Here is a 22,114-nt window from a genome sequence, read left to right as displayed (position 1 = left end):
AATAGTTGGCCATAGAAAAAGGAAACAAGAAGAAAATGGATGGAGAAACTTAGTCTTCTTAATAAATCCATTAATTCTTTGATGCGTGAAGGCTTTGGTGGCTTCTCCTCTTTTTATGCACTCCTCCTTTGAGTTTAGGTCTCTTTTTCCTTTTCATATTTCCTATAAGTCGCAACTCTTGAAAATTGTTCAGGTACTTGCACTGTTCCAACGAACAAACTCTTCGCTGAAGTGGAGAGTTGCTTGCCTGCATTCGTTGGGGTGGAAAAATATTTCATTGGAGCGAAAATCTACCTTAATAGCCTATGTCCAACTATCTTTTCTCCATACTTTGTCAGACCTACATTAGGTAAGAAACACTAAAAATGAGTCTGATTTAACACTAATGATATATAATTCATTACAAACATAAATGAAATAAAATAAAATTCCTAAAATCTACTAAAATAACCTACAAAATAACTTAAAATCCTACTAGAATAAAAGACAAATAACTCTAAGATATTAGAGTTATCATGACCACTCCACAACTTTTCATTTCATGTTTATTTGACTTTTTGGGGTTTGATTTAAGTCCCGAGCAGTTCGGAAACACATTTGAATCAATTGGGCTCTTTGGCATTTGAGTTACACTTTTGGTATTTCACTTTCCAAACATTAGTTTGCCGTGCACACTTAATTTCGGTTTTGGTTGTGTGCTTCTATTTGTTTGAGTTGCTCTAGTAATTAATGTGGTGTCCTGCATTTAAATCTATTGTTTAGGTCGAGCGATGGTGTTACACATTTTTCCACATCGATAAATATTTAAAAAAAAGTTATACGGATAAAATTATATTAAAAATTAAAGTATATATATTAAATATCAAATTTAAACATGAAGGAAGTAAAACTGAAAATAACTTTCTTTTATAAAATGAAAAAAAAGGAAGAAGAAGAAAGAAGCATGATGAGAGAGCGAGTGTCAGCATAGTGAAATTTACTATATTTTAAAAGAACCTTCATTTTATACATAGGTATATAGACGCAAAATGTATCGAATCCTCCATTAAAATATTAACTTTTTAAAGTAAAAAAAAAACTCAATACTCAATATAGGTTTAATTTTAAAAATAATAATAATTCATAATAGACATAGTTCATTTTTTTGTTTTAAAAAATGAAAAAGAATTCATTCATTATATAACAACACCTTCCTTTTTTAAAATTTAATATACTAAGTACCATGCAACTATTTTTATTATTTAAAATATTTTTTATAAAAAATTTTTACTTTTTAATTCATTCACCATATATCCAAGAATACCTTCCATTTTTTAATCTAATTTACCATTTATCATGCAATTATCTTTTTATCATTTAAAAATATTTTATATGATAAAACTATTCATTTTTTTACTTTTTAATTGATTTACTTTTGAGAAAATATTTGTTACACTATAATTTCCTATGAGACTAACCGTAGAATAAAAAAATTATATATTTTGTGTATTTTTTTTATTCTACAAACAATCATAAAAAAATATCAAGTGTTTCTTTTTAATATTTTATCATATTCTTATAGAATACTTGTCAACCCTCTAATTTTACTTATAAAATCTAAATCCATATATATTTACTTTCACATCTTTGTATATTTGATTCATTTCTTTTAATTAATTTACATTTTAATTTTTTTTCTATATCTTATATACTAAATTGATTTCAATGAATTTCCTACAATAATATCAAAAAATAATATTGGTCATAAATTAGTTAAACTTAGGCTAAAAAGAGGAATATATAGGTAGATAGTCTATTCTTTTGACATATAGATCATTAAATTATTGAGAAAATCTTCTTCTATCAGTATTCAACTAAAGTGATTTTACACTCTTTCATATGTTTTTCAACAATTAATATTTTGACAATTCAATCATTGAATTTATTATATAATTATATTTGTTATGCATATAATTTTCGAATTGATTCGATATTTTTATTATATTGATCTAAAATACTATATATATTAATATCTATTTAGCAGTTGAAAGATTTTTTTAACCTAAAACAAATGGTTAGAATTTTTCAATTTACATCAACTTTAACATACATGATCTATATGAATGAAATATGAAATATAACAGTTGAGTCGTTTAAATATTAATCGTACAAAGATATACAAATGGATATAAAACTATTTTAATTTTACACCAATATAAGTGGATAGCTCCCAAAACTATTATTAATAAATTAAATTTTTTATGTAATTTCTTATAAATCTAATATAGCATTTATTATATACTTTGACAAGTTTACTAATCAATTTAAAGTAATTCATTTCAAAAGAATATTTTAAATTAATCACCTACCAACTACCATAGGAAAATAAATTATAACTTTTATGTCTAAATTACAATATAGAAAAACCAAATTTGATTTGAATTATCCCTGATTTTAAGATTTTTTTATAACATTTTAATTATTATTAGATAAAAATTAAGGATTAGATCAGTTTGTCAAGACAATTAGATTAGGAATCGATTCAGATATTGATTCGGAGAAGGGCATTGAATCGATTGAATCGAACAAAAAATTTGATATAAATCAAACGGATGAACAAATTAAACTAAAATTTTAATATCTTTTATAAATTTTTAATAATTTATTTAATTGTTCTGACTAATTCCACTATCAATTTAATTCCAAAAACATGGGTAAAAAGCATAGGATTCCAAAACTAAAGCATATAATTATGAATGGAAGCATTACATTAAAAAATTATGAATAAATACATAATAGTATTTTTTAATAAAATACATAATAATATTTATATCATAAGAATGGTTATAAATTGAAGTACATCTTGAATTTATCTTAATATTAAATTAATCATATAATTCAAATAAAATATAGATCATAAATTTTAAATCAGTCATATAATTCAATTAAAGAGATATGCTAATTGCTTCCTATCATGGTTACATCATGCTTCGCATTGGGGTAATTTTTTTATTAAATTATAGAGTAAAAATTGTAAAGGTTGTAATATATTTAAAATTTTTTTACGTCTTTTTACTTTTTAAAATTAAAAATAGTCCATTTATTAACATTGTTAAAATTATTCTATTAAATTTGTTGGCCTAATATTTTGAAATTAAGAAAAAAAACTCACTTGGTATACATATAACAAAAAATGACATTGTAATGGACTTAAATTTAATCGAAATTTTTTACGATGTGAACAATTTTTAAAAATTCACATCACCAATTAATTATAATAAAGTATTTAGACTAACTAATGATGTTATAAAAGTTGAGGTACCAAATTTTGTCAAAATTAAAGTATAAAGATTAAATTTCAAATTTAAGTGAAATATAGGAATTAAATCTGAAATTTAACCATTCTTATAGAATGTCAAATAAAGTAGAGGGATTAGAATTGATATTTGGCCATTAGCTTCTCATGTAAAAAAAAATTTGACATTGAATAGGTGTTATGTAAAAAATAGAGGGATTAGAATTGATATTTGGCAATTAACTTTTCATGTTAAAAAAAGCTATGCAAATATATATATTAATTTTATAAGCTATCAAAAATAGATATTATAATTTTATTTCGTTTTCCTCCTTTTTTTTTTCTTTTATTATTATCGCGTTTCTATTATTATTATTATTATTTCGTATGCATAATTGTTTTCTATTCACTAATTTACAACAATTTGCTTTCTTTTAAGATATTTTAAATATAACATTTGAAAGTTTAATTTTTAAGTAAATTAATAATTAATATTAAAAATGTTTTTTATTTCAAACGAAAGTCAACCTAATTAAGTTAAAAAAAATAGAAATAATATTTATATGTTTTTCTTTACAATGATGATTTGAATGCAAATTATTATCGGAAAAGATAAATATCCGACCAATAAATCATAACATAGATTCATAATCGTCTAAGAAATATTTGTACCCAAAGAAAACTTTTTATGTTGTTTTATGAATGTGAAAACTTTAGTTAAACAGAATATCTCATGTTTAAAATTACCGCTAAAAGTGAGACTATAATTAGAAAAAGAATTCAAAATGGTTGGATTATGTGAAAACTAGGAATTAAATGAGAAACATTATTATCTCATTCCCGTACGTAAAAATTCCGATCATAAATTGTGAGCGCGGTGGCATAGTTATCCAAGCAAAAATGATATCCCTTTTATTAACACCAGTTGGCCCTCCTCAGTGGAGGACAAAGGCTGGCCTACCCATCACCGACATTTCGGCTGCTGTCTGCAATGCCCAACGTTTAGCTTTGTCTGTCTTGTATATTATTGGAACTTTATCTCATCATCTCTGTGGGTATATCAGTTTAAAAGACTTGTAAGTAGAGAAGCAGCGAATAGCGACCATTCCGGCCACCCTGAATCAGATGATTATAAAGGCAAAAAAGTTCTCTTATATTTCACCTCGCTGTTTATATTAATTTTAAAAGATTAAAGGCCCTACAGGATCACACGACATTGACAATGCGATGATTCTCATTTCTCATAAATTATAAATATAATCCCAGTTGTTTTAGTTTAAAGATACATACATCACATTTACAGTTACACACACCTCCAGCAATCTCCCTATGGATGCCGAAACCACGTGCATCGTAATACGCAGTTGCAGAAAGCCACTGTCAGCGTTATACTCGCGTCCATATGTGCATTGTTTAGCACATGGATTTTCAACCCTGGCCATTAGTGTTATGCACTATTTATTGCAAACAAACAAAATTTCATATTAATTGATATGAATTTAATTTTGGGATTTTTCCACATTATATTTGTTTTCTCACATGATAACTAATAATAACAATGATTTTTTTAATAATTTCATACGTCAAACGACAGATCAGCTTGACAATTTTTTAATATGGTCGTGTTTGTACTATTGAAGAGAAGAGATGAAAATGGCTTTTGTTTGTTTTAAAGAGAAAAACAAATCCTAACTTAATCGAGATACAAGATGTTTGACCTCGGCTAAGGGCCATATCGGATGACTAGCCGTCTTTAACGAAATATAGTTAGCACCCAAATTGGACTGCCCCATCCCTTGTATTCTTTCATATCTCATCAAACCCGTTACAATTTATATTATGAATTTTCATCTCCACAGGAAATTTTTTTTTTCCATCTAGCCGCCTTTACATTTTTTTAATTTTCACTATTTGAATCTCATTTTCTTATTTCAAGTTTTACAAGTAAAGCGTCAGATAAATATTTGTATATGTGATTCAATAGCTTGAATTCAATCCCTAATATTTATATGAATTAGTATTCGATATATTGAGAATGTATTTTTTATTTCATAAATAATCTTAAAAAATTGTCATATATATTTTTTAAAATATTTTATTATATTTTATTATATTATATAGGATAATTGTGATTCTCCTAACTTCACTTATAAAATCTAAAAATTTCACTATACCAAATATTTTTCCTATTTTTATTTCTCACCGCCAATAAAAGTTGGCTAATAATTGCAAAATTGTCATTGAATAATTATTCAATAAATAAATACTTTGGCAGCTGGAATATTCTCAATAATTAAATACCTTGAATTGAATACCTACATTTTCATTCCTAAAGGATAATAATTTTTTATTATATAATTAGTATGAGTTAACTAAGAGTAAAACAAATATTTACATAAGAGATGTCTGTTGCGAGATGATCATTCATGCAACAAACACACTTGGCGAACTCTCCAATAATGACAAACTCCTCGAGACTGGCGAACTCACAACACAAGGCGAACACATATGGAGGACTGAACATGGTAAACCCTTCATGTTTGGCGAACTCTTAGAAACTGGCAAACCCGCCAAGATTGGCGAACCCTCTGAGATTGGTGAGCTACCTCAAATGAACAGTAAGTGGTGAGCTCATTACTTTGATAAATTGATATGCGAACTGGGGTCGTGGGAAAAGATGCGAGCTATTTGAAGCTAAACCTTGAATTTGCAAAGAAACTAAATTTAAAGAACTTGCGTGGAAGTTATGTTCTATAGTTTTTTTTAAGATTTAGTATGTATTAGCATAGTATATTTGACATTTATTAGCATAAAATCTTTGTTATTTATTTCCATATTTAGGAGTTTTTTTTGGTTATAAATACCCGTGTTTCATTGTTCAAAAATAGAGTGAAAAATATATAACTTTAGCAAACAATTTTGTTGCTAAATTTCACATTTCTTCTCAGTAATCCTTTCTTCCTTAGTGTCGAAATTCCAATAATTAGTATCAGAGCAACCTTTTTAAGGGATTTTGTTGTTCTTTTTGTGTTATACATGGCATCCATGAGCTTTTCACTACCTTCACCTTTCGTTTTTAATGAAGAAAACTATCATATATAGGTTGTTAAGATGAAGACCTACCTACAAGCTTACGACTTATGGAAGGTTGTGAATATTGATGTCGAGATCGCACCATTGAGGGACAACACTACAATCACTCAAATCAAACACCACAATGACGAGCGAGCTAAAAGATATAACGTGATGTCCTGTATACAAAATGGCATCTCAGATGTCATATTCACACGTATTATGGCCTATGAAACCCCAAAAAAAGCTTGGGATAAGCTAAAAGAGGAGTTTCAAGGTTCGGATAAGACTGGACAACAACAACTCATTAATCTCATAAGAGATTTTGAGAATTTGAATATGAAAGAGGCTGAAATAGTGAAACAATACGCAGACAAGATTATGACGGTCGTAAATAACATCAGGTGACTTGGGGAAGAGTTCGTAGATAGCAGGGTCATTAAGAAAGTTATAACAACACTTCCTGAGATGTATGAATCTAAGATTTCCTCACTTGAAGACTTAATGGACCTCTCGACGATCTTTTTTTCCAAATTGATAAATCCCCTGTATGCTTAAGAGGAAAGAAGAGCATCAATGCGAGAGGAACATGCAGAAAAAGCATTGCGAGCCTTAAGTATTGACGGTGCGAACCCCTAGAAACATAAGGGTAAGAAAGGTAAGATAAAGAAGAATGAGAGAGTGAAACAAGATGGTAGAAAGAAGAAATATTCACCATGTTCGTATTGTAAGAAAAACACTTACTCTGAAAAAAACTAATGGTTTAGACCAGATATAAAATATAGATCATACAAGCAGTTGGATCACATGGAAAATGTACGCAAGAGCAAAAGGCGAACCCCTTAAAAAGATATGCAGGCTCAAGTCATTGAGGGAGATCGCGTTCAAGAGGAACAGGGATTTGCAGCTACATGTCCTACACCAAAAAATAGAGTTGTGAGAGGTTGGTTGAACGATAATGGATGCACCAACCATATGACCTCAGATGAAAGCATCTTAAGGTGAGGATTAGTAATGGCAAACTCTTAAAATTTAAAGGTAAGGGCGAAGTGGTAATCAATTCGCCTTTAGGTACTAAAATAATCTCAGATGTTCTTTTAGTACCTGTGATAAATCAAAATCTCCTTAGCCTTGGTCAACTTCTTGAGAAAAAATATAATATTGTCTTTAAGAATTATGGTTGCATTGTATTTGACTTATTGGGATAGGAAGTTATCATAATCTCGATGAAAATAGAAGTTTTATGTTAGACTGAAATCTGACGAACCCTAAAGCCTATTTCAATTCTATTGATAATGCGAACCTTTGGTACAAAAGATTGGGACATACGAACTATAAGTCCCTCAATCGAATGTGCGAGGAAAGTTTGGTTGAAGGAACAATTAGCATTAAGGGGCATAGAAGCTTTGCAAGATATGTCAATTTAAGAAATAAGCGAGGTTACCATTCCTCGCGAACAAGGCTTGGCGAGCTCATAAAAGGTTACAATTGGTTCACTCAGATGTGTGCAGGCCGATGAAAACACTTTTATTAAATAGGTGTAGATATTTTTTCTTGTTCATTGATGATTGTACCAAGTATTACTGGTTTTTTTTGAAACAGAAATCTAATGTAGCTGAAGGATTTTGGAAGTTTAAAGTACAGGTTGAGAACCAAACTGATTCCTAGCTAAAGAAGGTCAGTTTTGATAATAGAATCGAGTACACCTCAAATAAGTTCCAAAACTATTGTGAAGCAGCTGAGATCCTTCACCAACTCACTAACATTTACACTCCACAATAAAATGGAGTATGTGAGAGGAGGAATAGAACAATAATAGACATGGCAAGGTATCTGATGTTTGAGAGCAAGTTACTAAAGAAGTTTCGGGCTAAGGTAGTGAACACATCAATCTATTTGCTTAACAGACTACCAACCAAGATGTAGAAGAAAAGACTCCATTCGAAGCATGGTTTAGAAATAAACCATTAGTTTTACACATAAAAGTTTTTTGTTGTGTTTGTTTTGCTCATATGCCACAAATGAAACGGAGTAAGTTAAAGAAGAGGTCTCAGCCAAATATATTCCTTGGGTATAGCTGCAATAGGGATGGTTATAGAATTTATGATCTTTCCTTTAAGAGAGTTTTGGCGAGCAGGGATGTTGTGTTTGATGAAGGAAAAACATGAAACGGGGATGATACTGAAGCTAAGTAAGGGATATGTGAGCCGAGTTCGCAAAATCATGATGATATTGGCGAGCTGGGATTGTAGTTTAGTGAGTTAGGGTTGTAGTCTAGTGATGAGCTAACTGAAGCAAACTTTAATGACACTCTAATAAAGGGCATGCGATCCATTAATGAGATCTATCAGTGAGTTGACATAGCACTACTTGAACCTGTGATCTTTGAAGAAGCTAAAACTATAGAAGACTAGAAAGAAGCCATGCGAGAGGAGATGAGTATGATTCACAAAAACCAAACTTGGGATTTTGTTGATAAAACATCACACAAAAAGGTCATTGGTGTTAAGTGAGTATTCAAAACCAAATTAAATCTTGATGGTTCACTTAACAAGCTAAAGGTGAGGTTGGTTGTAAAGGTTTCAGTTGACAATATGGAATTGATTATTAGGAGACCTTTGCACCAGTAGCAATGCTTGACACAATTAGATTATTATTGGCCTTGGCAGCACAGAGAGGTTGGAAAATTCATCAATTGGATGTTAAATACTAGATGTTAAATCAATGTTTTAGAATGGCTACTTTCAGGAAAAAATATATGTGGAGCAAACTCTTGGGTTCGCAGTTAGAGGAAAAGAAGAGAAGGCTTCGCGAGTTTTGTATGTTAGGATAGATGAACACTTCGTGAGCTTAGGATTTGAAAAGAGCCCTAGCGAGCCTACCCTATATGTGAAGAAGATTGGCGAAGTCACTTCATTGTTTCATTATATGTTGATAACCTGTTTGTGATTGGCAGCAATGAAGTGAGTTTAAACAACAAATAGAGAACATGTTCGAAATGTCATACCTCGAAGAAATGAGATACTTTCTTGGGATGGAAATACGACAAAGTTAGAACGGAATTTTCATTAGTCAATAGAGCTTCAGATTAAAAATTTCAAAGAGGTTCTGCATGGAGAAATGTAAACCAATCAGCATGCTAGTTGCACTTGGAGAAAAATTTCATAGCAGTGAAGATTTTCAAAAGGTTGATGAGAAGAGCTATCACAGTCTAGCGGGGGTGTTTGTTGTACTTAACAGCGACACGACCTGATATTATGTTCGCAGTTGGCTTGTTGTCAAGATTTATACATTTTTGCGATACCTCTCATTTTAAAGCTGTGAAAAGGGTACTACGATATATTAAAAGAAAAAATCATTTTTGATGTCTGGTTCGCAAAGACGAACCCTTTGAAGCTTGTTGGATACATTAATAGTGACTAGAATGGATTGGTGGATGATATGTGAAGTACCTATGAATATTTCTTTTCACTTGGATATTGGGTACTCTCTTGGAGTTCAAAGAAGCATCTGACAGTTGCTCAATCCACAGCTAAAGCAATTTGGTTGAAAAAACTATTGTCTGACTTGAATCTTGTGTAGGCTGAAGCAACCCAAATTCTATGTGACAATCAATTTGCCATAGAAATCGCGAAGAACCCAGTTTTCCCAAGAAAGATGAAGCATTTCAAGATCAAGTACTATTTTGCAAAAGAAGTCGAACAGAACAAAGAAATAATCTTGGTTCACTGTAACACTGAAAATCAACTTGTAGATATTCTGACCAAACCACTTAGAAAGTCCAGGTTTAAGAAGCTGAGAAAGGAAATTGGTGTTCACAACATGAAGGCTAAGAAGGAGTGTGTTGGAAAATCAGGTTTGGAACACGAACGAAAAATAAATTTAGGGAAAAATAAAAGTTTCAAAAAAGAAATTTAAAACAAGAACTTGGTTTTGATATCTAAAATAATAAACACTTAATCAAAATTGTACATTTTCGATTCGTCAAGGATGAACGCTTCGACCAAGTAGTCTTCTTCGCTATCCTCAAGCTCACGTCTATTGAGTGTGGGCTCGCTTCGAATTAGAAAATTTTTCACAAAAATTACCAGTGGGGTAATTTTGTAATTTCTCTAAAGTTTTAAACCAAGTTGTAAATAAGAAAAATATCTCTAGAAAATTTCTGAAATAATTTCTTCAGAGGATTTTTTCTCTACAACTTTCTCCTGAATTCAAGTTTGTGAAAAATAATGACCCAAAGCTCTTTTTAGACAGGGAGAGTTTAGAGAGTTCAACTATTATTAAACTTAATCATTTTAATATTAAATTAATAGAATACTTATCTATAAAATAAACATTAAATTTAATTTAATATTAGGATAATTGTTTTAATATTAAATTAATAAAATACTATTAAAATAAGTATTAAATTTAAATTAAATTTATTAAAATAATATTATTTTTGGAATAGTTAATTTGAAATCAAATTCTTTGGTAGAGTCCCAATAGGAGTGTAATTCTTCCACTGCTCAACTATTGAAAACCCATAGTCGCTGATCATTTGCCAGCCACTAAAATGCCGCCGTCATAGCTGCCGGCACCCTAAGCTGGTTTGGTTGCTGCCGGTTCGGTCTGAGCCAATGACAGTCTGATTTGTCCAATCCAGCTATCGGTTGGACCGTCTGCCCGATTTCACATACCAGGCTAGGTTCAACCAATTTTTGGCTCTTGGTCTTAGTTTTGGGCTCCCAGGCTCAATTTACGATTTCAGGTCTAATTTTCAAGTTCAATTACCCATTGGACCAACTGTCTTGAAAATTAATTTCCAAAAATATCATATTAATTTTAATTAATTTAATTTTACTTGATCAAAAATAATTTTCCCAAAAATAACTTAGATTTTCCAAATTAACTTTTCAAGAAAATTCTTTAATCAAATTCTCTAGTTGAACAATTCTTACGACCGCCCAATTTAATTCCACATCGAATAAATCGACTCAATTAAATAATTTTCAAAGTCATAAAATTTCCTTTTGATTCAAATACAGTCCAATTGAAATTTTGTTAAGCTAGCGGAGAGACCAATCGGACATATACAATTAAGCTTTAGTAATTGCAATTATGTCCATAAGCATCTCCCAATAATTCGCAATTACTTAATCATGGAGTCAGTCCTCAAAAAGTACCATGATTGAAAAGCTCATTATTGTCAACTACTTTGCCTAATCTCGTCATGTGCGTGTTACCCTCATATGATATCATTGATTCCTTTGAGTTAAATCCGTTCACTCAATACAATTATATTTTAACTCATTGTCACTGTAATATCCCGAATTAGGGCCTAATCGGAATAGTGGTTTCGTGACCACAAATCCGAGATAGAAATAATTATTTTATAATTATTTTGAGGTTTATGATATGATTGCATGATTGTGTGAAAATTTCGTGATGAAATTCTATGCCTAAAGTGCTCAAATTGAAAGTAGGGACTAAATCGAATAAGTTGCAAAACTTGCATTCTAGAAGTTTTTAGTATGAAATTGTTTTGGAATATTAATGAGGTCTTAAATAGCAATTTGACCAATTTTAAGTTCATGGACAAAATTAGGACATGGAAGGAATTTTTGGAAAGTTTAGTAGTAAGGGTATTTTGGTCATTTAGTTATTAAAATGAATTAAAAACAAAATTAAAAGCCAATTTTTGTCCATCTTCTTCATTAGGCCGAAATTTCAAGGGTTCTCCATAGCTAGGGTTTGTTTCAAGCTTCCAAGCTCCATAGTAAGTGATTCCAAGCCCCGTTTTTAATGATTTTTACGTTTTTGAGATCCCAGTAGCTCGATTAAGCTTATGCTAACAATAATTCAACTTAGGGTTCATATTTGGAAAATACCCATAGGTGAAATTTGTGTATTTTGATGTTTTATGATAGAATATGGGGTTTTAAATTATGTTAGACAACTTGTGCTACTCGGTTTTGAGTGAAAACGAGTAAAAGGGCTTAATCGGTAAAAATACCTAATAGTCATAAGTACATGTTAGAGTGAGAATTTGATGTTTCCATAAAAGAGAAAAGTGATCAGCATGTTGTAAAACATAAGAATAAGGAATAAAGTTTAATCCCGAGCCTAGGGGCAAAAATGTAAATATGCAAAAGTTTAGGAGTAAAATTGTAATTTTGCCAAAATTTGAGTTAAGGATTAATTTGATAATGTGAGTATTAAATAAGCTAAATGTGTTATTTTAGATCAAGAAAGACGTGGAATCGACCTCAATTGAGGAAAAGAAAAGATTGTGGACTAAATTGCAAAATCTTTGTATTTTGGTACCAAGGTAAGTTCATGTGTAAATAATGTAGCATAATGGTTATTTTTAAGTTATTGATGTTAATTATATGTTATGCTAAATTTTATTATGAAATGTATGCTTTGTGGTTAATTTCAAATAATATGTAAATTATGTGAACTACTTGTTAAATATAATTGTTACCGAGTATTGATTTCGGCATTCTACGGAAGACAGCAAGGATAAGTGTTCGAGGAAAAAGCCCGTTTGAACCTTAGGAATAGATTAGGATACAAGTGACATGTCACTAGGATGGTTGAGCATCCGAACTCGTTGAGTTGAGTCCGAGTTCACTTATGGATGCGAATGTCCGAACTCGTTGAGTTGAGTCCGAGTTCGTGAGATGTAACTATGGATGCGAACGCCCGAGCTCGTTGAGTTCAGTCCGAGTTCACTTATGGATGCGAACGCCCGAGCTCGTTGAGTTGAGTCCGAGTTCGCTTATGGGCGGGTTACATGATTGCTTGATTGAATATGTGGCACTTATATGCAAATTATCCATGTATCCGAATTATATTCCGATGTGTTCAACGGGTAAAGTTCTACTCAATGGAGGAATATTCGAGATGTAAAGAGAAGTATTGGTGAGTGATGTGAAATGGTTATTTTGGACAGGTATGTATTTAACACTCGGGTTGAGTATTGATACAACCACGATAAGGTAATAAGATGATGAAAAATGATTAAAAATGTGATATGTGTTTTAGTGATACATGCTAATGTTGATTGGTATGACTGTTTGTTATGTTACTTATTATTTGCATATGAACTTACTAAGCATTTATGCTTACTCCCTCCTTCTTACTCATTGTAGTTTTGGACAAGCCAGCTCAGGAGTCGGGATAGGTCGAAGGCTCAGTCACACTATCCGGAAGACTTTTGGTAAATGACTTGTAAATTTAAGTATGGCATGTATAGCAATATACCTATTTTGTGTAAATGATCTTATGGTATGGTTGTGCAATGGTTGAGGAAATGCTTGATAATGATAAATTATGAAAATGGTTAGTGTAGATTATGTTTGATGTTAAGGAAAACTATTAAGATACTTAGTGCATAAAAACTCATAAAAAGGATGAAATTTGCCATAAACAGAATACTGCAGCAACACTGACACGAGTTTGAAAATTTATTAAAAATCATAGCAATTGAATTTGGTGATGGAATACATATCAAATTGAAGCTTATTATGTCTAGTTTCACATGAAACAAATGAAACAGGTAAAGGAATTATATGTTAGAAGATATTTGAATTTTAGTGAAACAGGGTCATACCAGTTTTTGAATCCCCTGTTCCAACTTTAGAAATTCATTATAAATTATAAAGATATAATTAGGTGGTATATTTTATATACTCAGAATCCTTATTGAGTCTAGTTTTAGTAGAAACAAATCTCATAGTCATATGAATCTTGTACAGAGAGAAATGTGGTTCGTAGTAAACAGAGGTCAAACCAGTCGAGTCCTGAAACAGGGGTAACTTTAACTAATAAACTGTACTAATTGGCCCAACCAAAAATTCTAGAAAAAATTTAGTAGATAGGTATATGAGTCTAGATTCAGGAAAAATTCACGGATCTTGATTTCGAGTTTTGTAACTCGAGATATGATTTTTCTTGTGACTGTGACGCAAGTAGCTTAAAAGCTGTGAATGTAGAAACAATAATCCAAAGTTCTAAATATGTTAAATTAAGCTTAGTAACACCTCATACTCGACTCCGACGACGGTCTCGGGCGTGGGGGCGTTACAGTCACCATTATGTCTTCTTAACGATTAATATGATCACTGTCAACAAATGACTGTGATAAATTGCTCATTTGAGAATAAGTAACCCATGGCCACGTTTCATATTTATCAATTTACATAATGCCAATGAGAGGATATCGTTAACTCTTTAATTGAGCTATGAATTCTACTGTTGCTAGTAAAGTCATGCCATACAAAAGTTATTTGCCCAACATATCGGATATCGACTCAATCATCTTTTGAGCATAAGCCTTTACTTATATCAAAGCACATGAGTTACATACGCATGGTCAGTGGCTAACTCAGGATTTAGGTAAATCACACAATAAACGACACAAGTGAATTAATTCACAAATGGATTTAAAATTATTTCATTTTGGGTCCAGTCAAATGTATCATTCTGCCAATGAATACATCTACGCCTCTACCATTGGAGTCAACTACTCCGATAACCAAGACTATTTATCTACGCAGTTGGAATTATAGACGACATAATAACCATTCTAAGTATTTGAATCAAATGCTGACTTTGATTCTTTTAGGAGATTACAAACTCATTTAGATTATCTACTAAAGTAAGTTGTCTTTCTCGTAATGTAAATGTTCTTACAGTGCCACTTATCATCAATTTGAACTTAGACAATCAATGAGCTAATATTTGTTTGTCACAATTTCTCTATTCATGCAAAATATGAAAGACAGAAATACAAAAGACATAATAGTGAAATGTGAAATTAACTTTATTTATTTATTCATCGTTCAAATAAATAGAAAACAGTTACATGTTTACTATAATATGGGCATATTTTCCAATAGAGTTTTGCGAGATGACTATTCATGCAACAAACACACTTGGCGAACTCTCCAAGAATGGCAAACTCCTCGAGAGTGCCAAACTCACAACACAAGGCGAACACATATGGAGGACTGAACATGACGAACCCTTCATGTTTGGCAAACTCTTAGAAACTGGCGAACCCGCCAAGATTGGCAAACCCTCTTAGATTGACGAGCTATTTCAAATGAATAGTAAGTGACGAGCTCATTACTTTCACAAACTGGTATGGGAATTAGGGTCGCGGGAAAAGATGCGAGCTGTCTGAAGTTAAACTTTGAAGCTGCGAAGAAACTAAATTTAAAAAACTTGTGTGCAAGTTATGTTCTATAGTTTTTTTTAATATTTAGTATTTATTAGCATAATATATTTCACATTTATTAGCATAAAATCTTTTTTATTTCTTTCCATATTTAGGAGTTTTTCTTGTTATAAATACCTCTATTTCATTGTTCAAAAATAAAATGAAAAATATATAAAATTTTAGCAGACAATATTTTTTACTAAATTTCTCGTTTCTTCTCTGTAATTCTTTCTTTCTTGCTACAGAAATTCCAACAATATCGATCACTAGTGGCTGATATCAAAATGTTAGGAAATGTATGCTACATAAAGGAAGGGATGGAAATGACAACATAGGTTAAAAAGGAAATATTAAGATGGGTAATGTTTACTTCTAATTTTTGTACGAATGTTGTTATAGATAATGGCTTTGTTACAAATAACAACTTGTAAAGCGTGTTTCAGTATCAAAAACCTTTTTACACAAAAGTTAATAATTTTTATTTTTTAACTTACATTTGTTATATTCTAAACTCTTTGTAGAGTTTAAAAAACTCTATGAAAAAATTTTGCTTAAAAAGAATTTTATTTTTTAATTATATATGCAATTTTTAATGTAATAAACTTAGTCTTTTCCCCAAAATGCCATTTTAAAAAAATCATTAAATTAGGCTAAATTTTCTAAAAATTACATGAACAAGCTGAAAGCATTTTTAGCTGATTTGCAGGAAAGCACTTTCAAGCGTTTTCAGTGTATTAATAGAAAAACGCTTCTAATTGAAAACTCTTGTCATCCCCAATATTTTTTTTTGTACAGCATGAAACTCTAACAAAATATATTTTATTATCTTTAAATGCTATATTTTTATTTGAGATTGTTCATATTATAATTTGAGGAGGTTGGTCATTAGACAACTAATTATTATCTTTAAATTGCTAGATATTGTTATCCTTTTGTTTAAGATTATTTCATTTTGTTAGAGTTTGTACAAAGTTTTGTGTTTAATTTTTAATAATTAAGTGTATACTCATATTTCACACCGCTTAAAGAAAAAAGAAAATGAGATTTAGGGTCTATATAAAGACATGTTTTATAAGTTTTACTTTTACAAGAGGTGACAAAAAAAAAGGATATCGGGAGCAAAAAGCGCTTCCCACCAGACACGTTTTCGTTATTTTAGTTTAATCCCGTATTTTTTTAAAAAAAATAGCCTAATCCAATAATTCTTTTAAAAAAATGGCATTTTTGAAAAATTTACCTTTATGATAAGGATCTTTTATAAAAAGATAGAAAATTTTCATAATAAACTTAGTCATATCAATTTTTTATTTGGCCAAGCTTTTTCCTCTTTCATAAATCTTATTTAGCCAATCTTATTTACCGTAATAATTTAGTGATGAATGATTTGATTAGATATAAAAGAACAAGAAATGAAGAAGGGGTGGGCTGGGCTTGCGATGGCATCACATGCTACCTCGCTAAGTTGTCCGCCACATACACATTACCCCCTATCAACAGTCACTCCGTTAATGCCACACCACACAGTGTATACGCGGTAAAAACTTCCAATGCCATGGGAGGCGAAGGGACTACCTACCCGAGTTTCTGTTGCGGGCCAAGGCAATACTATCAAACTGGATATTTTCTTCTTCTTTTTTTATTTTCTCTCTTTTTCCTTGCTTTCTTTTGCTTGTCTTATAAATAAAAAGTTCGTTCCATCACCAACACCACGTTTTCAATCCCCAACCAAATTTTCATCATAATATACACAGTTTTGTATTTTTTAAAATTATGGCTGGACAGTCCAGGAAATGGATGGTCTTAGTGGCGGTTATTTGGATTCAAGCATTCACGGGTACGAATTTCGATTTCTCCGCTTATTCTTCGGAGATGAAGAAAGTATTGGGCATATCACAGGTGCAGTTGAATTATCTTGCGGTGGCGTCAGACATGGGGAAGGTATTCGGCTGGTCTTCTGGGTTGGCTCTCATGTATTTCCCTTTGTGGATGGTGCTCTTCATGGCTGCTTTCATGGGCCTTTTTGGTTACGGAATCCAATGGCTCGTCATTTGTAACGTCATCTCTTTGCCTTACATACTGGTATACGCCTGCTCTCACTATAAACTGCTCTTATTCTTTCCATTTTCCACTCCATTTGAATTTAATTATATACTACTACTCCAGATGAATATATATTGGCCTTTGCCCGCAATTTCAGAAGATTTGATTTCTGGGTTTATCTTTCTCCTTTCTCTCTCTCTCTCTCTCTCTCCCTCACTCGTATCTCAATTTCAGATTCATGGTGTTCTTTGTTGTAGTTCCTGGTAGATACAAAGACCACCTATGTTATCTGCTTTCTACCATCTTCAGAAATAAGTAAGCTACTAGCAGCCATCAAAACTAATGATGACGAATATTATTACTATTTTTATATTTTATTTCACTTTCAACTTTGGTTTTTGATGGTTTGATATTACAATACATACAATGCGAACAACCCAAAAGCCCACAAGTTAAATTGTGTGATTTTGATTTTTGATTCTATTTCCATACCATTCCACCCACCTCTTTCACTTTCTGGGATTTTTCTTAATTAATTAAAAATCTGCCCTCTTATGTAAGCCTGACGTGACTGATCACTGATCCACGGTTGGTATACTCTTGTATGCATTGCATTGCGGGCACAATGCTTGCTTTATTATTACTCGTAGTACTTCTGTCTTCTGTTATTTTTGGTTTGAGGGAAAATGTTTTCCTTCAAAGGTTCAAAGTATTTCTATACATATACATGTGGTTGAGAAGGTTTCCGTATGGATTAGCAAGTAATGATATTATATAAATATATAAATATATGTGATGAATATTGAATACAATAGGTCCCCTTTCCCTCCTCTTCAAAATTAATAAACACTTTTAGCACCCCAAGGCCTCCCTCCCATGCCTTTCATTCCATCCCCTTCCCTACCTCCATTCCTTTAATTAAATACACTTTCCATTGGCACCACATTAGCCTTTTTTCGCCCCCCATCACTTTCACATTGAATAATTTTCTTTCTCGTATCTGAATGTTAGCAATATATCCATTTTTTTCAATATATATGTATTTTTTGTAAGGGGCAGAGGTAAATTGTTGAGAGATCAAATTCAAGATTAGATTTGAACATAATTCCTTTATTTTTCCTCAATAATTTGTTTGATTTTTCTAATTATTTTTTTTAAACGACCTTTGATAGATATATTACTCTTTGTTATTTGTTTTTATTTTGTTTACTTAAAATTTATCGATCAACCTGAAAAAAGTAAACTTTTAGGCTGCACTTTAAACAATGTGGCTGACTTTTTACTTTGTTTCTGGAAAATACATTTTCCTGGTCATGAATCTAGCAATAATTGGTTACATAATGCTCTAGAGTGGAAGACAATTGGTAGTTGGTAATTAATTAATGGCCCTTGCCTTTTAGTCGCAACTGACAATTGTTTTCTCTCTTTTGTTTGTCATTTTTTGGGGTCATTGATGAAATGATATCCCACTTATTGTCATTTCCATATAAAGCAATATGACGATATCTCCTCTCCACTCCTAAGGCTAAACTTAAAACATCCAAAATACACAACCGCTCTCCTCTGATCCCATATGCAGGATACCCTGGCCCACGTTTTCGTCATTGAATGAGATCGATTCACTTTTGTTTTTTATTGGAGGAAACTTCCAGGTGTCTACATGTAATGACTTTTTGCTGCCTACTGGACAACCAAACTCTCCATTGTCAAATGGTGTCTATTTATATATGTATTCGAATAATTTAAGCCAGCTCAGTTCTATTTTCTGTCGGTTAGTGCTGTTTTTCTCTAGGGTGGGGAGTGTTTGGAACACCTGCTATGCTGGATGAAAGACAAGGAAACTGCAATAATTGTTTGAATCTGCAACTGCGCTCCATCCATCCGGCACAATCCAGAACGATCCTAAGGCTTGTGCACTAACTGCATACTCCCAAGACATTATGCCTGGGCCCCCCATTTTTAATCATTACTGCCCGGTTCTGGTCATTATCCACTGGGGATTCTTCTATGAAACTTTTCCACAAATATTTAGCTGGCATGCTTGCTTCAACAACATCTAAACAATGCATTACCAACCAACGTCATGAACCATAGCTCTTTCTCTTTCATGTTTGATCTTGGTTCAAGCACCGAGTACTAGTAGGAAATAGTACCTTGAACCAAAGGGCATTGTATTGCACCTTCTAGGCATTTGGCAAAACAATGAAAGAAGATGACATCTTTGGTTTACTCGAAATATTTCATACAATTTTGATGTCAATGATAGCTAGGCTAGCTAAGAGGTACATATATGTATGTACATGTATTTGTATAAATTATTAACTTGATTGTTTTGTTTTTATATATGTGGCAGGTTTTCTTTCTATGCTTGTTAGCAGGATGTAGCATATGCTGGTTCAACACAGTTTGCTTTGTTCTTTGCATTAAAAACTTCCCGGCTAACCGAGCACTTGCTTTATCCCTCACAGTGAGCTACAATGGTGTAAGTGCAGCCTTGTACGCCCTTGCTGGTGATGCCATTAGTGCATCATCCAGTTCGCTATATCTTCTTCTGAATTCCCTTGTTCCCCTTATCGTTTCGATTGCAGCACTAGTTCCTATCCTTCGCCAACCCTCGGTGGATCCTCTTTCCCCCGAGGCAGTCCGCAGCGACTCCATTATGTTTCTACTATTGAACGTGCTGGCCGTTTTAACCGGTGTTTATCTCCTCCTTTTTGGTTCAAACACATCGGATACAAGTACATCTCGTCTCCTCCTTGGGGGAGCTATTTTTCTTCTGGTTTTCCCGTTATGTGTTCCCGGAGTTGTCTATGCCCGACGTTGGTTCCATCATACCGTTCATTCTAGCTTCCAACTTAGAGGATCGGGCTTCATTCTGGTGGACGACGATGATCTTGAGCTTCATAAACGGCTGGTTAGCCGTGAGACTAGTTACAATAATCTGAATGGATCATCGTTGAGTAATGATGAGGTATGCGAATACAGATCGAGCAGTCAAAAACTGTGCAACAAAGAAGAAGACGGTGCAAGATGTTGTGAGAAAATGATGGAAAAAGATCAACTGGTAATGCTAGGTGAAGAGCACCCAGCTCATGTACTTGTGGGGAGATTGGATTTTTGGCTCTACTACATAGCATATTTCTGCGGGGGAACAATTGGACTTGTATATAGCAACAATCTAGGACAAATTGCACAATCACTGGGACACAGTTCCAATACTACCTTACTTCTCACTCTTTATTCATCCTTCTCCTTCTTTGGCCGCTTGCTTTCAGCTGCACCCGACTACGTTCGCGCGTAAGTAGTAGCAGTAGTGGTTTTACATTAACATTATTATTAACGGGTACATGTATGATGCCCATTGAACTGATTAACGCTATCTATGCAGGAAATTTTACTTTGCAAGAACTGGTTGGCTAACCATTGCCTTGTTGCCGACCCCTGTTGCATTCTTCTTGCTGGCTGCATTAAGCAATTCAACAGAAGCATTGCGTGTAGGAACTGCATTAATCGGGTTGAGTTCAGGGTTCATATTTGCTGCCGCAGTTTCTGTTACATCAGAGCTGTTTGGACCAAATAGTGTAGGCGTGAATCACAACATTCTGATAACCAATATCCCCATAGGGTCACTGATTTACGGCGTGCTTGCTGCAGTAATTTATGATGGCAACGTGGGGAGGGGCCTGAAATTAATGTTTTCAGATTCAGTAGTATGCATGGGGAGGGACTGCTATTTCTTAACGTTTGTGTGGTGGGGTTGCTTATCCGTTGTGGGCTTAGTTTGTAGTCTGCTATTGTTTATTAGAACCAAGCATGCATACGACGCTTTTGAACGGAATCGTGCATTGGTAGAGCCACAGAGGAACTGGTCATCAAATAGCATAGCATAGGATAACAGCTAGACTGGATACCAAATGAATTAGCAATAAATATCTCTTGATTTTAGTCCAATGTGTAATTTGACATGTGAATTTTGATTTTATGTAATTATATGCATAAAATTTTGATTTAATTATATTTTTACAAACCATAATCAGTATTATTGACTTAGTATCAAATATCATACACAAATAAGCATACAAGAACCATTTTACTTGTCCAGCATAAAAATAAATTAATACAGTTATATTTAACTTCTATACAATTGTATTAAAATCTAAATTGTATGTTCATAACTTGAATAAAAATCAAAATTTGATACATAATTATTTTTTTTATGTCCATAAAGTTGTTATCCTAATAAGATTGGGACTTGTTATCCTGATTTTGAATTGTTTTAAATTATTGCTTTATCTTATTTTTATTTTAAATTTAATTTTTTATCTCTATCTTTATAAATAGAAGTTTTAGTTAATGAATCAAGTGGAATTCTTTCATAAGTTTCCCATTATTTTTTTAGTATTCCGAACATGATTCAATCCATTCCAAATTCACTTTTAAGACTTGAGTTGTGTATTTCTCTATTTCCTTGATAACTACAATTGGATTTGACTTGATTCCTCATTATATTACTTTATTCC

At 32.2% G+C, this 22,114-nt stretch overlaps 1 protein-coding gene across 1 annotated transcript; it reads left to right on the top strand.

Annotated features, from left to right (window-relative positions):
* The first annotated feature begins 17,005 nt into the window (after positions 1 to 17,005).
* LOC107930082 (protein NUCLEAR FUSION DEFECTIVE 4) lies at positions 17,006 to 21,606 on the top strand. Its single transcript, XM_016861647.2, has 3 exons — positions 17,006 to 17,633; positions 19,948 to 20,891; positions 20,983 to 21,606. The coding sequence occupies exons 1-3, from the start codon at positions 17,325 to 17,327 to the stop codon at positions 21,482 to 21,484; spliced, it is 1,755 nt and encodes a 584-aa protein (XP_016717136.2). The 5' UTR covers positions 17,006 to 17,324; the 3' UTR covers positions 21,485 to 21,606.
* The last annotated feature ends 508 nt before the right edge of the window (positions 21,607 to 22,114 follow it).

Source organism: Gossypium hirsutum, chromosome A08, assembly GCF_007990345.1.
Source record: "Gossypium hirsutum isolate 1008001.06 chromosome A08, Gossypium_hirsutum_v2.1, whole genome shotgun sequence".
Lineage (NCBI taxonomy): Eukaryota > Viridiplantae > Streptophyta > Magnoliopsida > Malvales > Malvaceae > Gossypium > Gossypium hirsutum.
The sequence above is the reverse complement of the archived record's forward strand: the minus strand, read 5'-3'. Positions and strand labels throughout refer to the sequence as shown.